Source organism: Melanerpes formicivorus, unplaced genomic scaffold (assembly GCF_026170545.1).
Source record: "Melanerpes formicivorus ecotype bairdi unplaced genomic scaffold, bMelFor1.0.p_v2 SCAF_14, whole genome shotgun sequence".
NCBI classification, from domain to species: domain Eukaryota; kingdom Metazoa; phylum Chordata; class Aves; order Piciformes; family Picidae; genus Melanerpes; species Melanerpes formicivorus.
The window spans coordinates 4,426,619-4,446,216 of record NW_027142366.1 but is presented as its reverse complement, the minus strand read 5'-3'; the positions used below and the strand labels follow the sequence as shown (position 1 = coordinate 4,446,216).

General features: G+C 46.2%; 1 protein-coding gene across 4 annotated transcripts in view; it reads right to left on the bottom strand.

The window, feature by feature from the left end:
• Window positions 1-19,598, bottom strand: part of TTYH3 (tweety family member 3) — an 87,267-nt gene continuing 67,669 nt past the window's right edge. Inside the window, exons 9-15 of one of the 4 annotated variants that reach the window (XM_068146657.1) lie at window positions 18,316-18,408; window positions 18,115-18,207; window positions 17,250-17,386; window positions 15,066-15,242; window positions 13,530-13,605; window positions 11,258-11,359; window positions 5,683-5,766 (exon numbers count right to left, since the gene is read on the bottom strand). In XM_068146657.1, coding sequence (XP_068002758.1) covers window positions 11,279-11,359; window positions 13,530-13,605; window positions 15,066-15,242; window positions 17,250-17,386; window positions 18,115-18,207; window positions 18,316-18,408 — 657 coding nt within the window. In that variant the 3' untranslated portion in view covers window positions 5,683-5,766; window positions 11,258-11,278. Of the gene's footprint in view, window positions 5,767-10,341; window positions 11,081-11,257; window positions 11,360-13,529; window positions 13,606-15,065; window positions 15,243-17,249; window positions 17,387-18,114; window positions 18,208-18,315; window positions 18,409-19,598 lie in introns of those variants that run through there. The other 3 variants (XM_068146658.1, XM_068146659.1, XM_068146660.1) reach the window with 3 other exon arrangements.

Sequence of the window (19,598 nt, the reverse complement as noted above, 5' to 3'; positions counted from 1 at the left end):
TGGTTTTAAATTGTTTATTTTTTTTTTTTTAAAACATGAAACCCAAGCTGAATAGAAACCACAGAAATTACATTTAGGTTTTGTTTTTGTTTGTTGTTTAGTATTCGCCAACCAAAAAGTTACAGTAAAAAATAGCTACATTACAATCAAGAGAACTACAGAATTAAAAGTAAAGATACAAAACCAAACCAAACCAAACCGAAATAAAACATGGGCTCAATCCTCTTGAATCCTCACAATTTAAAAACAGTTTGGGTTAAGTGCAGGAACACTTGAAAGAAACTAAGAGCAGGTCCAAAGTTGTAAAAATAAAAGAAGAGCAAAAGAAAGGGGGGGGGGGGGGGGGAGGGGGGGAAATTATATATATTTATATATTATATATGTATATAAAGTGGTATGATATACAACCATTATGGTTAAGAAAGAGAGAACAGAAAAGTTACCAAAAGGCCAGGTACATGGTCACCATTAGGTTTCTGTGCACAGTGTCCAAGAAAAGAAAACTTCCCTCTGGATGATGTGAATGGAACTCATGGGGGCCTCCCATTAACAAGGGACCTGAGGCACACGATGATGGCTCGGGCAGCTGGACCCAGTGCAGAGGACAATGGAAGAAATGAACCTTTCCCTTTGTTTGTGGTTTTTTTTTGGGACTGCAGTGGCCTCCTGCGCAGAGGCCACTGGAGAAGCCTTGATGTGAAATTAGAGGAGGAACAGGAAGGAAGGAGTTGGGAATTGCATAGTGAGGAGCAATGTGGTATTAAATATGCAGAGCACCTAAGAGCTTCATGCTACAGTTATCCTCTTTAGGTAAGGAATTTTTTTTGAACTTTCTGGTTGTACAACAATTTATGTTCCACTCAGTTCATGCATGCAGCCAGAGGGGCTGGGTGAGCACCCGGGAGCTCCAGGCCGCCAGTACCCAACCCATTCTCTCTCTCAGCTGGGCAACACGCTCACCATCACGGCTGGGCAGGCCATCCCATTCCCCCCAAAAAAGCACAGACCACTTGATAGCCATCTAGGAACTGCTACCAAAACATCCCACACTTCTGCTGGGCCTCCTGGAATGACGAGGGAAGCCATCCATAGCATGCATACAAATAACTTCTAGAGAAGGGGGTGTAGGCTGCGATGAAAGAAGTCACCTGGTTAAGAGCACATTAAGTCCTGGCAGGTCTCTTCTCTCAAGGCAGCAGATCTATTCCCTAGTATCTCCCTCGAAGGTTTTTCCCCTCCCACCCAGAGATGTTCACTGAGTTACACTAACAGACTTGTTGAGCCGGGGAAGACCCTAGCTTCTTCTTGGTCCCCAGGTAGGAAGTACTTCAAAGACAGCTCCTCTCCCCAGCTAAAGGAAAGCTCACCCACCTCATCCACTCCTGAATGGGGTGGGGTGGCTAGAACCAACAAGCCAAGACACTGCTCTCTCCTTCAAAGGGCTCAGTGTGGAATTTCAGTTGCTGCTAGGAGAGAAGGCGGGACCAGCAGTGAAGCATAGGTTTATCCACAGAGGTACCTTGCTCTTAAGGGTATCCACCCAGTCCTGGCTGCTATCCCCCTGCAGCACCCAGAGCTCTTGTGAGCAATGGCTGAATGGCCCCCTCAGAAACGGTCTCTCTCAGCAGGGCCAGACTTTTCAGGTATTTTCAGGGAACTGCTATGGAAATCCTAACTTAGGAGCACTTAAAACCCCCATGCACCGTGTCCCCCTCAACACACTCCTTGCATCTTGGCTGAGATGACTGTACATGGAAAATGAGCACCTACCAAATGGAGAAAACTTAAAAAGGACAGGAGGGGAAGGGAGCACTCCATCCTTCACAGCTGGATACATGGATGCACGCTAAAAATCTTAGCTTGAACCCTTTTTATCAGCACATAAAAATGAACTCAGTTTAATAGTACATACAGGATACAAACACTACAGTTATATTCCCAAGACAGCACAAGAAATTCACAGCCAAGTCTTGATTCGATTTCCTTTACAATTACAATGCAGTCTTGAACACTGGACACAAGAGTCCAACATGCTATTTACATTTCACATTGTGGAGATGTTTGTGTGCTTGGAAGAGTTCTCAGTTCCAAAAGAAAGTGTCATTCACCCATGATGATGCAGTGGAAATAAACCAAGCCAACCAGACAAGCCAATGCCCACATTTGTGCTTCTGAAAAAGTAACATGAAGTGTCTTCACTGATGCAGTCACCTTCAGCTGGACGAGCTGCCTTGAGTTTGCAGTCAGCGAGGTGTCCGGAGGCCAATCTCATCTCCCCTGAATTCTGGACCCTTTTGCTAGCAACCAGTAACAGGAGTAATGTTCCAATAAGGTCAGCTGGGACACACCAAGTGATATGGCCTTGGCATTTTGTCACATTAAAAACAGAGACACACGATGGACGAGAGAGAAGTCTCTACAGCTTTCTCCCCTACAGCGTGAAGAGTTTGGGCTCCCTCGACCATGAATGCCATCTAGAACAGATGAGTCTTCGCCAGATAGCACCTGCTGTTCACCCAAGAGGGAGGCACAGAGTCTGGGAGATCTTGGCTTTTGCAAGTCCACTCCTCAGACAAAATGTGACCATATGGATGAGACTGATTATGTCGCAGCCATAAGAATAGGCAAAGGCCATCTGTTCTTCAGCAGATCTGTTCAGACCAGCCTGCAGAAAATGCCACACTGTTGCTCAAGGTTCCAGTAAAAAAAAAAAGGAAAGGGAAAAACAAAGAAACAAAAAAGGTAGTAATAAGAAGAACCCAAAAGAAACCCATTTGTCTGTGTTTCCTATCCAGCGCTCTGCACAGCATGCAGCGGGGCAGCAGAGTTCCAGGATGCTTTACAAAAGTGCAATATCCATGTCAAGTAAAGGAAGTGCTGGCTGGACAAAGGTACACGGCTCACACTGCAGTCATGTTATGCTGGCCTCCAGAGAGCGAAAGGTTATCTCTGTAACATTCTTTCCAGTTACATGTTGAAGTCACAGAGCACATATCTCCACATCTGTGCCTTGCTGCGAGCCCCAAACATCGTTAGAGGTTGTTCTGAGTGTTAAGAATGGCTACACCAAACCTTGGAAGGAAGCAGGTCAAGGTGGCTGCTCCATCAGATGCTGCAAACAAAAAGGCATAGGCTGGCTCCCCTGTCAGCCCTGCTGGCACAGGCAATACCACTGTGACAGTCTAGATCCAGCCCAAGGTGCAGTCACACAGACGTTCACAATGCATTCTGATACACAGAAGTCAGTACACAAAGCACTTGGGTTCCCCACACCCTCCAGCCTTCAAAGCACTTGCCTTCAATCCACACTGGGCCACAGAGCTTAGAGCAGGTCCCCCACAATTTAGTGTAAGTAGCAATCCGAGCACATCCTTGCAAGGAGAGGTGACGGCAGAGCAACTCAGTCTGACAAGGATTATATGGCTGTTGCTTCTTTCTTCAAAGCAAGGGGAAGGTTCAGCTCCCCATAGCTGCATGCTTCAGACCCTGCAAGCTAACCATGTCTCAAGCTTGCACACCCAGGTCTCCTGGTAGGCTTTAAGACAGGGTAGAAAACTTGGTGCTCATGAACCACAGTTGTCACTCCACGACACCTGCGACTACATTTCCCTTCCCCTGTTATTTGACAACACAGAGGTATGTTTCAGTGTGAAGCCCATCAAACACATCTGAAAGGGCATACTCAGTCCTGAGCAAGAAAATCCTGCTTCCAGAGTTGGGGTGAAGTGTCAAGTTTTCTCCAAAACCTTCCTTTCCTGTCTGCATGGTGGTGCCTCCTCCCTGTCTACCTCGCTCATTTGAATGGTAACTGCTGGCCTACAGCTTTTGCAGTCTAGTAGTGGTTTCTATCTTAAGAGGAGTCTCAGAAGTTGCTCTTCCACAGAGCTGGTACCCTTTCACAGCTCCCACTTAGCTAGGAGCAATTCCTACCTCACTGCAAAAAGGCAACTGGCTAGAGTAAAGGCAGGTTGGTAGATTCTGTGCCCCATAACAGCAAACGTGGGGTAAACAGACACCAAGTCTGAACATCACTGAGGTGAAGACAAACTGCCTCTGCCAGTGGCTCGACTCCAGTTTGAGAGATGTTGCCCACCTGACTTCCTCTGCTGGTTATTTAAGCTAATACTCAGCAGCCACACTGAGATGCCCTTGCTCAGAGGTAAAAAGACAAAAAGGAACATCATTGTTACCCTACTGAAAGGGCAGTACTAGACAGTACCTCTCAAGAGGCAAGTCTCTTCTTCCAGGAGGAAGCTGTCAGTGCCCACAGGAGCACTGCTCTTCAGTGGAAAGTACAGCACCAATGGAGGATGTTGCCCTCTGCAGGCATCCAGCTGCCTCTTTGCAAGCCTTGTTCAGCCTCGTGTCTAGAAAAATGCCTTACATGTGCCCTAATATGGTCAGATAGTGGTTAGCAATGTGCCTTGAGAAACAAAACTAAGTGAAACAGAATGAAACAAAAACTTGTTCTGCCAGTCACCATGTTCTTCAGGTGTCATTTGGGTTTCTGGCTCTGGAATGCAGTAGGTAAACTGACAGACTTGTGAGTTTGTTAGAACTGAGGCCCCAGAAGCCTCCAGCAATGCCAGTTCAGCAACCCTGTGCTGTAAATCATGATTTTTCTTATTTATTTTTAAAGAAAAAAAGTCCAGCAGAGTTCAGAGGTCACCCCTGCAGGGAGGCCTCACTTTTGCTAGAAATCCATTGGTGCTTCCAGCTTCTCTGTCCCACGAGACCTAGCATCAGAGAGCTGGAGCTCTTTAGTGCAAAAATGATCCCATCAAACCTTGCAGGTCTTTTCCTGGACAAATTTGGCACCAAGTGAGTGGCTGGCTCCTGTTTGATCTGTGTGTCAGCCTCATCAAGGCAGCACCCAGAATGCCATCTGCAAGTACCTGGGCTTCCCTGATGGAGCAGAGAGGTCAGGGTAGTTGACTGGTGCTGGGCTCCCTCTGCTCCTCCTCAAGATTTCACATATGAGATAGAGTGGGAAAGAAAAAGGCATTTTCTTAATGGATTAAAAAAAACCCACAAACAACCAAAAAAAAAAACCCAAAAAAGAAGTTAACCAGGGTAGTGGAATGGTTTGCTCTAGAAGAGCCCCTGGCTCCCAAATGACAGTGGATATGCAGTGAGCAGGAGTTTCCCTCCTCCCTCACACAGAGCACCAAACCAGAGGGCTCCCACCAAAATGCCACGATGTGCATTGCCTCAGCATCCCCTTGCTGTACACTAGCCGTGGGCACCAGCCTGTGCTTCTTCAGGGTGTGACAGGCTGCTGATCCCACTGCAGAAGTGAAGAAGATCTACCACCATCTTTCACCCAGTTCCTCTGGGGAACGGAAGGGGGAAAAAGGGGGGCAGAAGATATTCACCAGTTTTTTTTTTTCTGACAGGCTACTCTAATAAGCTGGCCCCCAGGCAGCTGGACCCAATTTCTTGCCTGCATGTGCTTGCTCTCTCTTGCACATCAAGGTGGAGGCTTAAATTCAAAGGGGGCTTCCACTCCAGTGGGCAGGTACCATGTTGGAGGGGTGGTCTGGACTGGAGAACCAGAAGGGTTTTGGGCAGAACAGCAGGATTGTTCTACGAGGACAGCACAGGGGCACAGCAGTTGGCACATTGTTTAGTCTGACTGCACATGTGGGGGTTGTTTGTTTGTTTGTTTGCTTTTTTGCTTTTGCTTGTTTCACTTTAATGCACACTGCCAGCATCTGGACGAGGTTGGTTGGTGGCGAGGTATTTGGCTCTCATGCTGGAGGTGTACTGGAAGAAGACAAGACAAGAAAACAAAACAAATAGAACAGAAAAGTAAGTCAGAATGTCTAATGTAGACAAGGAACCACAGATTGCGACCACCTCCCATCACCAAACAGTCTGGATTTACAGCAAGCCTTATCAAGGAGCTGGTGGCTGAGTCTGACAAGGAAAGTTTCACAAGTCGCTGTGTAGTCCGCTCTGAGCAACACTCTGTCAGCCTGCTGGCCAGCTCAGTGCAGATGGGTTAACAATTCCTTCAAGCTCTCTACAGAGAAGGAAATCCAATAGCCATTGAGTTGAAATATGGCACACTTTGCCTGCGAGAAGAGAGGGAAATGGAAATGATGCAGATGTAAAAACCCGCCTCACACCTTCGCCCTCTCTCTGAGTTGTGTTATGGCTTTCAACCATGCCAGAAAAAGGAGGCTGAAAAGCAAATGAGTGTGCACTGCATTTTTACACTGCATTTTACAGCACTGAGGACATCAGAAGACTGTATGCATCACAGATGGGCAGTTTGAAAGAGAAGTGTAGAAGAATGAATCTTTGATCAATTCATGCCCAAGAAAGAACAGACCCTGCCAGGCTGGGAACGGGCTGCCATCAAACAAGATGATATTAGCTAACTGTTCTCAGATGGCTAACGGTCCTCTGGGGCTTGGGATCCAACCTGCATACTGCACAGTAGCAGACAAGACTCCAGCTTGGGGGTGAGAAGAGAAAGTCAGAGAGAAGAGAGGGTTTATTTTGATTTTCAGGGTTGTTTTTTCTTACTTTCTTTTCTTTATTCTAAGCAAGGTAATCCAAACCAGCTCCCAGAGGCTACTGAGGTAACACATGCCATTCAGCTTTGAATAACGAGCTGAAAAGCATGCAAACAATACCCAGCAGTAAGAACAAAAGACTCTGCCCCCTCTATGCCAATGTGCTCAATGCTTTCATCATGACCACATTGCTGCTTCTGGGATTCTGCTTCCATGATACTAACAACCAAGCAACGAGGACAGACGTTTTATTCCCCTTTTTATACCAGCTGGAGCTTGAATAATTCTGTAATACCCACATCTTACTTCCCAAGAGTGCTCGTCAGCATACTAACTTTTTATCACTTTTAAAGCTGAACCACATAAAATAGCTGGTTAAGCTGGCAGAGAGACAACTGAAAGGCAGCTCCACACCAGGAGCTATGATTTATCTTGCCTACTGGGAAAGAACATTATCAGGCATCTTTAGAACCTCAAAAGCTTCACTGTCCAAGGGGGTTTTCAGAGAATTAATAGCATTTCATCATTTTTTTCCTTCAAAGGCTGACCTGGGCTCAGCCTCTGCACAATAGGGGAGAGAAACAGCTCCTTTGGCAGAGCTGACCCCATCGGCACAAGAAGACGACACCTGTGGCTTATTTCCACGCTCATTTTTTTAGTGCCTTCCATAACTGGAAAACTTTCTGAAGAACATGGATCTTAATATAAAACTCTGGCCCAGAAAAGGCAGCTATATTTAGAAGACAAAGGGTACAATCTCTTCTTTGTCTTTAAGACATGTCTTTTGTCAGTGAGAAGGAAAAAGGTAGAGAAGACCAAGCTGAGCTAGTTTAAGGCCTATGTTCTATGCAGCTTAATAAATGTGGTTACTGTTTCAGAGAGCTTAGGGCATGATTAAAACACCAGACTAACCCAACAGGCTCTGAGAGGCTTAGAAGTTGAAGAACTTTCTCATGGAGTAAGCAGGGCACGTTTCACACAGTGCAGTGCTGAAATTACCAGCCAAGCATCATGCCAAGAAGAGGGTCTTAGAAGGAAAAAAAAATGCATCTGATTGCTCACTTTCCATCTGTATTCTGTACAGTGACATGGGATAGGAGATGAGTATGAGCAGAGAACTTCCAGGTGCCAAGGTTTTGTAAGAAATGTTCAGAAAAGATAAAATAAAGTAAAATCTCAGGTCATGGAAGGTTATTTGGCATCTTCCTGGACAAGTCACATAGGTTCTGCACACAGCATGCAAGATACAGCATTAAAATAGAAATAAATCAATCATTAAAAGAAAAAAAATCAAGAAGGGCCACTTGAACTGCATTTGTAGGATGTAGAAAGCACATCCATCATGGAGGGGGAAAATCCCAAAAGGAACTCACTCCTCGCTCCTTTTCCACCAAGAACCCCCCCCCCCCCAGAGTTGTTTAAGTGTCACTAAAACAAAGCAGTCAGGAGCACGAGATCTGAATAGTCAAGCAGAGAGCATTGTACATTCAAAACCTACCTGCAATCCACCACCAGGAGCAAATCAAGACTCAGAGTAGTCAGAGTTAGGGCTGATAGTCTCTCCTTAACTTTGGATTTTTGTGCCTTTGTACCTTTTCCCATTAAAATTTGAGCCAGTTTCTTCTTCTGTTATTGAAGTGCAATTTTAATGGCTATGCTAAGTACGACTGGAAGCTGGAAGTAGAGAGCTAAGACTCCGCTGCACACCTCTCAACCAGCACAGCTCTGCCAGCACGCACCAGATCTTCAGTCACTGCATTAGACATGTACAAATGCTTTGCTCCACATGCTTTTGACAGTAGTGCCTCAACCAAGTCCTTCAGTGCATCCTCTGCTGGGAAAATGCTGTGCAATACACAGCTTCCAACATGTGGCCTGGCCAGCAGATGAAGCTGTATCAGCAGACGCTTGTCGGTCACACGGATATAAAACCAAACTACATTATCCATACTTAGAGTCTTACACTCCTTTATAAAGTAATTCTAAGTAAAATCTGAGCATAATTCACAGCTAAGGAGGTCTGGGGCTCTACTCTGGGGTAACCTGGATGCAGTGCTTGACACAGCTGTAAGGTGTGCAGTTGCATTTAGTTTCCTTTAAAGAAGAGCTTTCATAGAAGGCTAAAGAACATGCACAATGCAGCCATTCTTCCGGTACTCCTGCTGAAGTGCCCACGTGCCTCTATACCCTCATTTACCCCTTCAAAAACAGCACAGAAGACAAGTTCCAACCCATACCTACACCACACTGTCAGCTCTTCTAAGAAGAATGCCTACAAGACTTCTTGTTGGCCTGTCTCCTGGTGGCTCGTGCTATTCAACACAGCACACCTCCCAGCCACTTCCCAGGCAGCTAGGACAAACAGAGCTGATTGCACACAAGTTTATTTTTGTATTTCTCCAAAGGAACAGCAACAAGAAGAGTGTCTCCTTCACATTCAGCCTTGTGGAGGGTACAAGCTTTCGTAGGTATGGTTTGCCAGCACGTAGTAGTTAGGTGCTTAACACACACAGCCTGTGTACAAAGGAATCATCGGTACACAGGGGTCACTGGTTGCACAACAAAAATAATGGGAATAATCTGATCATTTTTGAGACCATGAATTCCACCAGCTCCTGTGAACTGTGTAGACTGAGTACTCCACAGCTAACTGAGCTATGCTGGAAGATCACTTACCATATGAAACCGTGGCTCTGAGTAGAAGCCATTAACTATTTGTGGTTAAAAAAACCACAGGTATCTCTCTTCAGCTACCTTTGACTCTGATTTCCTGCCAGAGCTATTCAGGTAATCCAACAGAGACCAAAGCTTCTGGATTCAAGTTATTAAATGTGGATCCACCTCTCAAATTGCTAGAGCACAGTAAACACACAAGGTTTGGTATCATTAGGTATGGGAGGTACAAGATGCAGGGAAACAGGCAATTCCAGCCAGTGGGTTCTGAATTCAAAGGGACTTCAGCTTTCAAAGTCAGAAGAACAGAGCTTCTGTTTGTTTTGTTGGCTTTTAAAGTCCTGGAAGGAATGCAATGCCTTTTTCTTAGCCCTGCAGACAGCCACATGAAACTGTGGGTGTGACCTACAGTAAACAGAAGACAGTGCAGACTGAGATCAGGTCATGTTTCGGCCCAGAGGAGACCTCAAGTCCAGAGTGAGGACACTAGAATTGCCCCCCCCAAACAAGCAGTATTTTCTTTCATGGACCAGACCCATCTAACATCACTACGACACCTCCTGCCGGAACCAAAAAGCAGAAAACCCACCATAAGCTGATGCCCAAGAGCAGTCTTTGCAAGACTTAAGAGCAAAGGAAGTTGTGACTCTTTCAAGGGTGCTAGCACCATGCTTCAAGACAAGTCAGCTTTCATGCACCACAGCAGAGGGCATCAAGACACGCAGGCAGACAAATGGCAAGAGGCAGCAAGAACGCGGACCAAGCAGCAACATGACAGGAAGGAATCCAGTGCAAGGCTGACAAAAGCCCCCACAGGAACAGCAGAAAAGAAGGAACAGCAGCTTTATGGACATGTATTTCTGAGAACAGAATACAAGATATAGATCTTAGATTGCACAAGCCAAAAGTAACAGATCCTTTGTCCAAGTGGAACCAACACCTCCCAGCTACTGTGTGACTGGAGTTCCCTTGAAGGAGCACTACCCTTCATACCAGGTGAGTTGCCTGGTAGCATTAACCATACCCTAGATTCAGCCAAGCTAGAAGACTACAAGGCCTAATGCAGACCACCTACTCTCTCTGTGGGCATGTGGCTTTGTGATGGGCCACATCAAGGGAAACACCTTGGAGAACATCAGCAACTACAGCCCAATAGGAGACCGGACAGTGGAATGGTACTAGGAGGGCCCTGTTCACAGAGCCTGTGGGACATGGATAGGATGATTTGGACGCACAAAACAAACAGAACAGTAACAGGTTTTGAAACAGAATGAAATAGATCTTAGTGATTATGTCTGGACCCTTAAGGGAGGTATTTATTTATTTATTTAAGGAAGGCATCTATTTATTTATTTGTTTATTGTTAAACTTGCTCCTTTCTAACTTTGAATGCAAGGATAAAGGGAGAAGCTGCACACGGATTTAACGGGCAATGAAGTAACTCTTCAGCGCAGGCCACCATTACCAGCCAGGATCCCTGAACAAATTAAAACTTCCACTGAGGAGCTAAAAGCTTGTGGCAGGTAGGTACTGCTGGCTTCAGGCACATGCTGTTATGACCAGTCAAGATGAACAGAACAGCAGTGGGGCTCAAGGGAAGCCAAAAGCTGAATTAAGACAACCAGTCCAGACTGAAAAGCTGCTAGAGTGTTTCGTTTTGCTTCTAGGAAATGGCTTCTTGTGATGATAGATCTTCTATTCTGCATTTGAAGTGCAAGGCCAGTTGTATATTTGAGCAGCACTCAGTACTAAGTGTTCAAGTCGTTCTCAAGCGTGGACTCTGAGTTGAAGCTGCCGTGAGTTAGCTTTTGCGAGGCCTGGGCACCCATAACCCTCAGGAGGTGCACCAGAAGCCTTTGCAAGGCAGACAGAGCTCCTTGAGTCTGCACCAGAGCAAAAATGTTCATTTTAACCCTTGGCAGGGAGGAATGGGGTGGGAGGTGCAGAGGGAAGGAATGTGAAGAAATAAAAGGCACTGGCCTGGGATAAACAGTGCAGGGATGAAGGGAGTGGTTGGGAGTGGAGAAGGGGTTGAGCAAGAAGGACCTTGTTTCCAGTACCTGTTCCATTTGCGGGCGCTGTTACCAGTATGTCCGTGCACTGTCCGAGGGCTTAAGCTGCCAGCTCATATGGCTGCTACTGTCCATGGCAGCCAAATACAACTGTGATGACGCAAGAAAGAGAGAGAAAAAGAGAGTGCAGCCTCAACGTGCATGAAAAACACAGTGCAAGCAAGTGAAACGTTGTGGTGTGTGTCAGCGACAAGGTGGGCTCTACAACCCTAAGGGAATAGCCCTGTGGCAAGAAGGAGAAAACAGAAGGAATGAGAGAAGGGAAATAAACAAACAAACAAAAAGCCAGGAAAAGTAACGGACAAACAATGCAGCAGGATCATCACATCTTAAGTTTTCACCATCTGTTCACAGAAAGCTAAACAGAATATAGCAGCTCTGTCCACCCACTGGACATAACCTATCTGGATGGTTATCCCCCTGCTCACCTCCCTCCCCAAAAGAGGCAGGGACACGTGCATTGTTATTCTCTTTTGCTGTCTCTCCTCCCACAGACAATTTGCTATGAAAAGTTACAATTTCTTCTGCCTCAGTAGGGTCTCAGCCATCTGCTATGGAAAGCTGCAAACACAACAATCCCAGAAAACCCCCCTTCCCTGCTGCCTGCCAGTATGAGAGCAGACAGTGTTTTTGTCTGCCCATCTACGACATCTCTCCAGAAAACACATTTATCCTACAGCCTGTTCCTTGCCTTGTCTAGGGACAAGCTTCCCTTCTCTATTGGCACCACACTGTACTCCCATCCTTCAGCTCTTGCACTTCCCTGTAGGCCATAGTGATGACTGCCAAGTCAAGTTACCCTGGAAATAAAATCTCATCTTAATCTACTCTCAGAAATCAGCCTAAGGCACCAGGACTCCGATCGCCCCTTGGGTTATTAATGCAAACAGCTACAGAAGAACCAGGGAACTTCTTGCATAACTAAAGCCCCTGCAGAAAGGAGTGTGCTTTCTCTGAAGCAGAAGAGCTATAGGACAAGGGAAAGCAGGACCTTGGTCTACAGACATTGAACAAATATGTGCCTTAGCAGTACCAGAGGAACAGTGCCCTTTCCACAGCAGGAAACGCCAACAGTAAAGCGTTTGTCACACTCTACTGCGTGAAGTACATCAGTTCTTCTCCTGAGGACCATCTCGTTGCTGAGAGCAGATAATGCTACCAAAGCTTGCAATAAGAGTACCACCAGGGATCAGGAAAAACTTTGTGAAGGTTGAAAGAGGTCTGGCCAAGTACAGAGACAAGGATCTACCCTCCACTTTTCCACTTCCTCTACAGCACGATGAACTGGTCCTTCTGAAGGGAAAACATCAGTGTGATGTCCTCTTTTCCACCATATTTCCTACTCCAGCTTCCAAACCATTCTTCCTCCCCTTCCCACGAATTTGAGCCATGCATCATGGAGTATTTTCTTTACCTATACCTGGAGACTGGTTGATTATTGAGCATGCTACTACTCATCCTCTGTCCTCACACCACCAAGTCAAGTGAGCACTGCGATGGCATGTTCTCCAAGTTCTGGTGTAAGGAAGGCTTACAGGATCCAGTGAAGGAGGGCAAGGTTCATCTAGTTCTTACACAGACATGAAGGCAAGCCCATGTTTTATCCAGCACACAGAATGGCTATAGGGCCACTCCCAACACCAAAACCTTCCATGAAAGTTGGCTGTTGTTTGGGTTTGGTTTGTTTTTTTTTTCCTCCATAGGAAATTAAATACAAAAACAGATTTCTAAAGAAAGTAAAACAGTTGTGAAAGGAAGGTTAAAAAAAAAAAAGAATCTCAACATAAAAAAAAATAATAATTAAATAAATACAGGTTTCACCCTACCATCTCTTTAGGGCAGATTAAGGAGAGAGGTTCAGCAATAACTCTGAACTTACTGCATTAACAAGTCTCTGGTTTTATAAGCTTGAGGAACCAGTGCCATAGATAGCAAGTACACTGCATGCAAGTGAATCATCCTGCTGAAGTCACCCACCAAGAGACTCATGCACTTCAGTGGTGGCAGGACTGGGCCCATAGGATTACCAGTGTCAAGAGATTTGAGTTTTATTCTTTGTATGTGTGATGTCCAAAGCAGCATAGCAGGGTTTTATTCTCCATGGCAGGTGAGACATGGCTTGTATACTCAAACTGCTGCCATTCGTGGGCCAGATCCTGTGTTTGGCTGCACAATCAGCTCCCTTGAGAGTATGTAGGAGTGGTAAAAGTATATTGCCCAAAGTTGCTGAAGCAGAGAGGAGCAGTAAAGAGAGACTTACTGAGGGAGGTGGGGACTCCCGGCCAATGAGCGGGGTATTCTCGCAACGGGGGTTCTGGAAATTTGCATTCTGGCTCCTAGGAAAGGAAGACACACATGGTAACAAGGGGTATGTGCCATGCTTCTCTGGGGAAGGTCTCTTTTTTCTTGTATTTTTTATAACCAGGTTGGAAAAGACCTTTGAGATCATCAAGTCCAACCTATCATCCAACACTATCTAATCAACTAAACCATGGCACCAAGCACCCCATCCAGTCTCTTCCTAAACACCTCCAGTGATGGTGACTCCACCACCTCCCTGGGCAGCACATTCCAATGGCCAATCTCTCTTTCTGGTAAGAATTTCTTCCTAACATCCAGTCTAAACCTCCCTTGACACAGGTTGAGACTGTGTCCTCTTGTTCTGGTGCTGGTTGCCTGGGAGAAGAGACCAACCCCCCCCGTCTATAACCTCCCTTCAGGTAGTTGTAGAGAATAAGGTCTCCCCTGAGCCTCCTCTTCTCCAGGATAAGCAACCCCAGCTTCCTCAGCTTCTCCTCATAGGGCTTCTGATGGCAACATGGGACAGAGCATACCTACTCCCAGAATGACCCTATCAGGTCAGTTCTGCCTGAAAGCTTTCCTGCAAGGCCAGGTGGATTTCTCTTTTTTCAGACATGGGCACAAACCAAGCATTATTTTCCTCAGCCTGAGCACTATCTTTTCACTGTTACTCAGAAGGGCTCACACTGAATCATGTCAAGTGATTTAAAAATAGGTCCGTGTGAAAATCTGCCTCTCTGCAGCATCAGAGCTGCCAGGCTGAAGAAAAAGAGATAAAATGAGGATAAAGTGCAAGGGGAAGAACAAAATGATGTGCCAGCCCACTCTCCCCCCCCCCAAAAAAAAAAAAGGGTCCTGAAGCTAACCCAAGTGTGATCAGGGTTAGATACATCTGGAGAAAGCTCTGAAGATCCCACCTGCAACAGATGTCTGAGGCCTTGAGCAATGTGGTGTAGTGGAAGGTGTCCCTGCCCACGGCAGAGGAGTTGGAACTGGATGAACTTTAATGTTCCTTCCAACCCAAACCATTCTGTGATTCTGTGTCAGAACTGACTGCAAATATTGTGGAAGGATAGAGCCATCCACATGTTTTGTCTTGGCTCTCAAGTCTCTCAGGAGTCTTAAAATCTTGTGGCAAGACTGCTCTGTCTGAAGAATTAAGCCTTCTGGTGAGCAGGGCTGGCGTGTAGTGAGGACCTCAGACAATAATTTCCCACTTCTCTCTACAGAGATTTCTAAACCCTGCAGGACAAAGCTGTTCTCATTTTGGAGCATGCTGTCCAACACAACTCTTTCTGCTGCAGCACTTCCAAGCTATTCCCTTCTCCCAGCAGAAGCCAAGCAGAGAAGATGCCTTTTGACACTAGGGAAAAAATCCTTCCTTGCTTTCTACCGCTTGGTGGCAAGTGCCAGCCTTGCAGCACTTAGCAACAGCAGAAACGAGAGGGAAGCAGCCTGGAGAAGCAGAGTCCAGCCCTGTTGTCGGGATACTCACATGTACTCTGTGACGGGAGCATTGCTGACTGTGTGTGCTGCTGCTGGGATGCTGGTCTCACTGCCATAACTACTCCCACAGCTATAGAGGCTGGGCATGTGCACTCTGTAAAGATTATCGTGTGTTTGTCTACTCCCTTGAGCAGCTGATTCGTCTTCCCCATCATCATCTGAGCTTCTGCAAGAAGGAGAAAAAGTTCCTCCTAGAACCCTACAATTACCCCACACGTGGGGCTTGCAGGAAACCATGGTAATCCTAGGAACCTCCCAACCATCTTCCACACCTCCACATTTATACCCATTTGGGATGCCTCAGGGTGGCAGTGTCAAACACAGCCTACACCACAGTGACTCAGACCTCCCACAGGTACCATCTGGACTTTTATACTGCGTGATCCCCTGCAATCCCCAAGAGTCTTCTCTCAGGGCTTGGCAGACAGCAGAGCTCTGCAGCTGCCCAGGCACTCCACCAAAGGATGGACACACATCCTGAAATACACAGCACTTAAACAGAGAGCAGGACAGCAGGGATGGAGCACCATGAACCCCACAGAAAGCAGTCCTAAAAACTGCCATCTGTGTCCCTCCATTCCTTGTAGCCATATCTAAAAAGCTGTAAAGGTTAAGTCTCTGAATACTTCTCTGAACTTCCATCCTGGTTGCAAAGAGCCTGCTTCAGCTCCTTGCAAAATCTCTGAAGTCTTTACAGGGACTAAGCTGCAACGTTTGTGTCTGATTTGTTTTCACACAAATGCCAATATTTTACATCCATTTTAATGCAGAGCAGAGCTGTTTGCCAGCTGGCTCCTCCTCTCCTTCCCATAGCATTCCCTTTCCCCTGTTGTACCACGCAGTGCTATTTTACCTCCCTAATTATGGAACGAAGCACCAAGGTTTGAAATATTTTAGCCACATCTGACAAACCTATCAGAAAGGTTCTACAGGAAGCACTTTGCTGCAGGCGGGGAGACACCGTGGACGCCGTTAGGACATCCCCCAAACCACCTGCGGCTGCTGTACCACGAGGTGGCACTGAAGATTTGCTCAGGGAATTGCAGCCTGCACGGTCTCTTGCAGGCAGCAAAAGGGTGACATCCTCCACCTCCCGCAGGGAGGCACCGGCAGAAACGGTGCGCCAGGGAATGCGCCAGGGAATCCTTCCCTTCAGAGCAAGCAGCCTGGCCCTGCTGGGGTTGGCAGGGCAGGCAGCAGCCCACACGGAAGGCAGCACAAGAGGCACCGCTGTGTAAACCTTCCTCCTGCAAACGGGCAGACTACCATTCTCTTCTGGATAATCTCTGTGCAGCTGCATGTGGGAGAGGTAAGGAAACAGCCATTTTCTTAAGCCCTGTCCTGATGCACTTCCCCAGGCTTTCTCTGTGGGCACTGCAGCCCTGGATAGCTCTGGCTTCCTGCTATTGTTCAGGATGTTCTATTCTACGTAGAACCCTGATCCTGGGCTTAGAAAAAAAAACCACACACACACACACAAATAAATTAGAAATCATGTTTCAGGAATGCAGAAGAGAATTTGCTGCAATCTACTGCCCTTCTGCAAGAACAGAGAACTCAAAGCTATTTTAATAGCTGCATGTGGGGCAGCAGCCAGTAGGTGATGCAAAGGCTTGCTCAAGACATACTGATCAGCCTGGTTAGATCAATAATGCTAGTTCAAAACAACTCTGTTGTTAGGTGATTGCCACCAGTTTGCAAGTGTCTCATCTGCCCATGCTACTGCCAACAAGGTGGCTCCCAGCTTCTATTAGTTGTGCAAGCTAGTCACCCCAGTGTGAGCAAACCAAAAAGGCAAGTGTGGACATCTTCTTATTCCAATCCTTGTAGCTCATCCCAGAGCAAATGCCTCAGAGAAGAGGTCTTTTACAGAGATGGCACACAGTTCAGGCATTACCTCTCTCTACAGCTATGATCATTCATCTCCCACAGTGCACTGAGTACTCTGCACAAACAGTGTTATAAGGTTCAGATGTAAATATTAACCATGGCCACAGCAAAAGCCAACAGTTGTGGGTTTTCTTCTGCTGGACTTGTGCTTATAAAGCCTCATCCCTCACACCCCTGGGATCATATGGGAAAGAGTTCCATATGCTCTCAGGCACAAATCCAACAGCCAGTCTTCATTAGGAAAGAGCTCTACAACACTACAGGCTCTAAATCCTCTCTATACCTCTTTTGCTGCCAAGTGTGTGGGACGCTGCACACAATGGAACTGAACATGAGGGCTGTGACAAAGGAGAAGAGAACCAGGTAGATGAGGCCTTCCACTCCATCATAGCAAAAGCCTGTCAAAGCCTGGACGTAATCCTGGGGAGAGAAACAAGCAGTTTCCTGGTCACTACAGAGTTAATATCGAACTCTAGATCAAACCCCCTTCCCCTGAGCTACTTTCTCTGAGACAACTTAAGGAACCACAGAAATATGCTCTGGAGAAGGGACTGCATTAGGTACCTCTGGTGATTCTCATATCTGATCTAATCTCTGTTTATTCTCACAAAGCCCAGCTCAGATTTAGACACAGAAACATTTTCAACTAATAAGACTTTAATAGAAAAACCAAACCAAGTCAAACTTATCCACCCAACTTAAGGTGCCCAATGTTCCATTAAGCCTCTCAGCTCCCATGCTATCTCCCATTGCCCAAGAACACAAGCACAGGCCGTGCACTTCTCTGCCTTTAGAGACACAGCTTGATCAACGGTTGGGACATGCAGTTGCAAGGCATTCCACTCCATGGGAAAGGCAACAAGTTGTGTGCAACAGAAAAAAAACCAACAAACTGAAGGCCCCTGAAAGCTTAGGGCTGCAGCTTGTAGGTGTATAAAGGCATGTATCTAGTTTTATCTGTTGACCTTTAAACAGAAAGCTAACTTGATCCAAATTCCCAATCTCCTTTCTGCTGGAGTCAATCAGTAAAAGCTGTTGTAAACTATCCTGGCACATCAGAGATGTGAAACTCCAAAATAATCAGTATGCTGCACGCTCTACACCCCCTTTGTAAATTCTCTGCTCAAACCCAGTTGCTGAGTACTCACCAAATGAAGACTCCGACAGTCTACTAAAGCTGTCAGTTGCTGCAAGTTGATTTCTGTTGAATTTAAAACCTCCTGGATCCGAGTAAGATACTCCTATAAGCAACAAGCTAGGGATTACTGCAAGGCTATGGCTTAGCAGGGCCTTGTACAAGGGTAAGGGAAGTCAGAAAGCACAGAGAGAGCAAATTTGAGGAGAATTACCTTGGAGGTGGGGTGCTCTCTGCTTGCTGACCTCATGAGTTCCACAACATCATCTTGCATTTCAACCAGAGCTTTGTGACTTCCTGACAGCTTCTGCTCAACAGAAAACATGCAACATTTCAGCAACTCAGGTCACATGCACCAGTGGAACTCCTGGGAAAAGGACTTAAATCCTAGTTCCTGAATATTGAAGCATCATCTGTATGAATGGTACAAGTTAAGGATGTCACAACTGAAGCTGTGATAGGGTTAAATTTGACTTTTACCAACCTGGAAGAAGTACAGACAGAAAGAAGAGGAGAAGGGAAAAGTCAAGAGGGAAAAAAAAAAACCCAAACCCTAAACACATAAACATACACAAAAATATACACACAGCTGGGGCTTGGTCCAGGGCAGAGGGAAGAAGAAAGAAAAGACACAAAACACTCATGTTCTCACCACAGAGCACAGCTGGATTTTTCTACTAAATCAGATGGCTGAGAAAGACTTAATGTTAACATTAGAAGTTGTTTGTATTAGAGTGCAGCCTTCACATCCCTTTAAAGCATCCCTGGGAATTTCACATGCAATAGCATGTCAGAGACTGTACTGAGCAACCAGAAACGCAACAGATGGCAATGGTGCATCATACCACAGCTTGAAGTGTTCTTACCCCACCCTTTGAAACAGAGGAAGATAAGACTTAAAAAATCCTAAATATAAATGGTGAAGCAGCTGGTGTCTGCCAAATGGTAGGTGGTGTGGGTTCATTCTGGCCTCTGATATGCAAGACAAAGTTTAGGATGGGCTCAGGTGCTGTTCTTCAGCCCCCACATGAAAGAATAATGACTCACATTTATACTTCAGGATACAAATCCTTCAACATCCAAGGGATGCAAGAGGCATATATGAGAATCACTCCCCCCACCCACAGAAAAGGCTGCACTTTGGGAGTGGAGTGTTGCTACTGTTTAACTCAAAAGAACCTGCAAGGAGAGATTCAAAGCACAAGGACGTGGTTTCCCACCCTGATGTTAACTGTGGGTGATCTGTCTCCATATTGATGCTCTTAGAAGAGTGCCATGTAAACAGAGGTACCACAATGCCATGGTCCTCACCACACCACACATGGGCCCTTCTAAGAGGGCATCCTGGACTTGAAGCTATGGAGGCAGTGATGATGGAGCTGGAAAAATCTGCTCACTAAATCACAGTGCTACCCCTTGCACTGCCAGCAACCAGCTGCTAAAAGGTGGAATGCTCCCTAAAGCTAACACCTTGCAGTTTGCTGCATGCTGGACTAG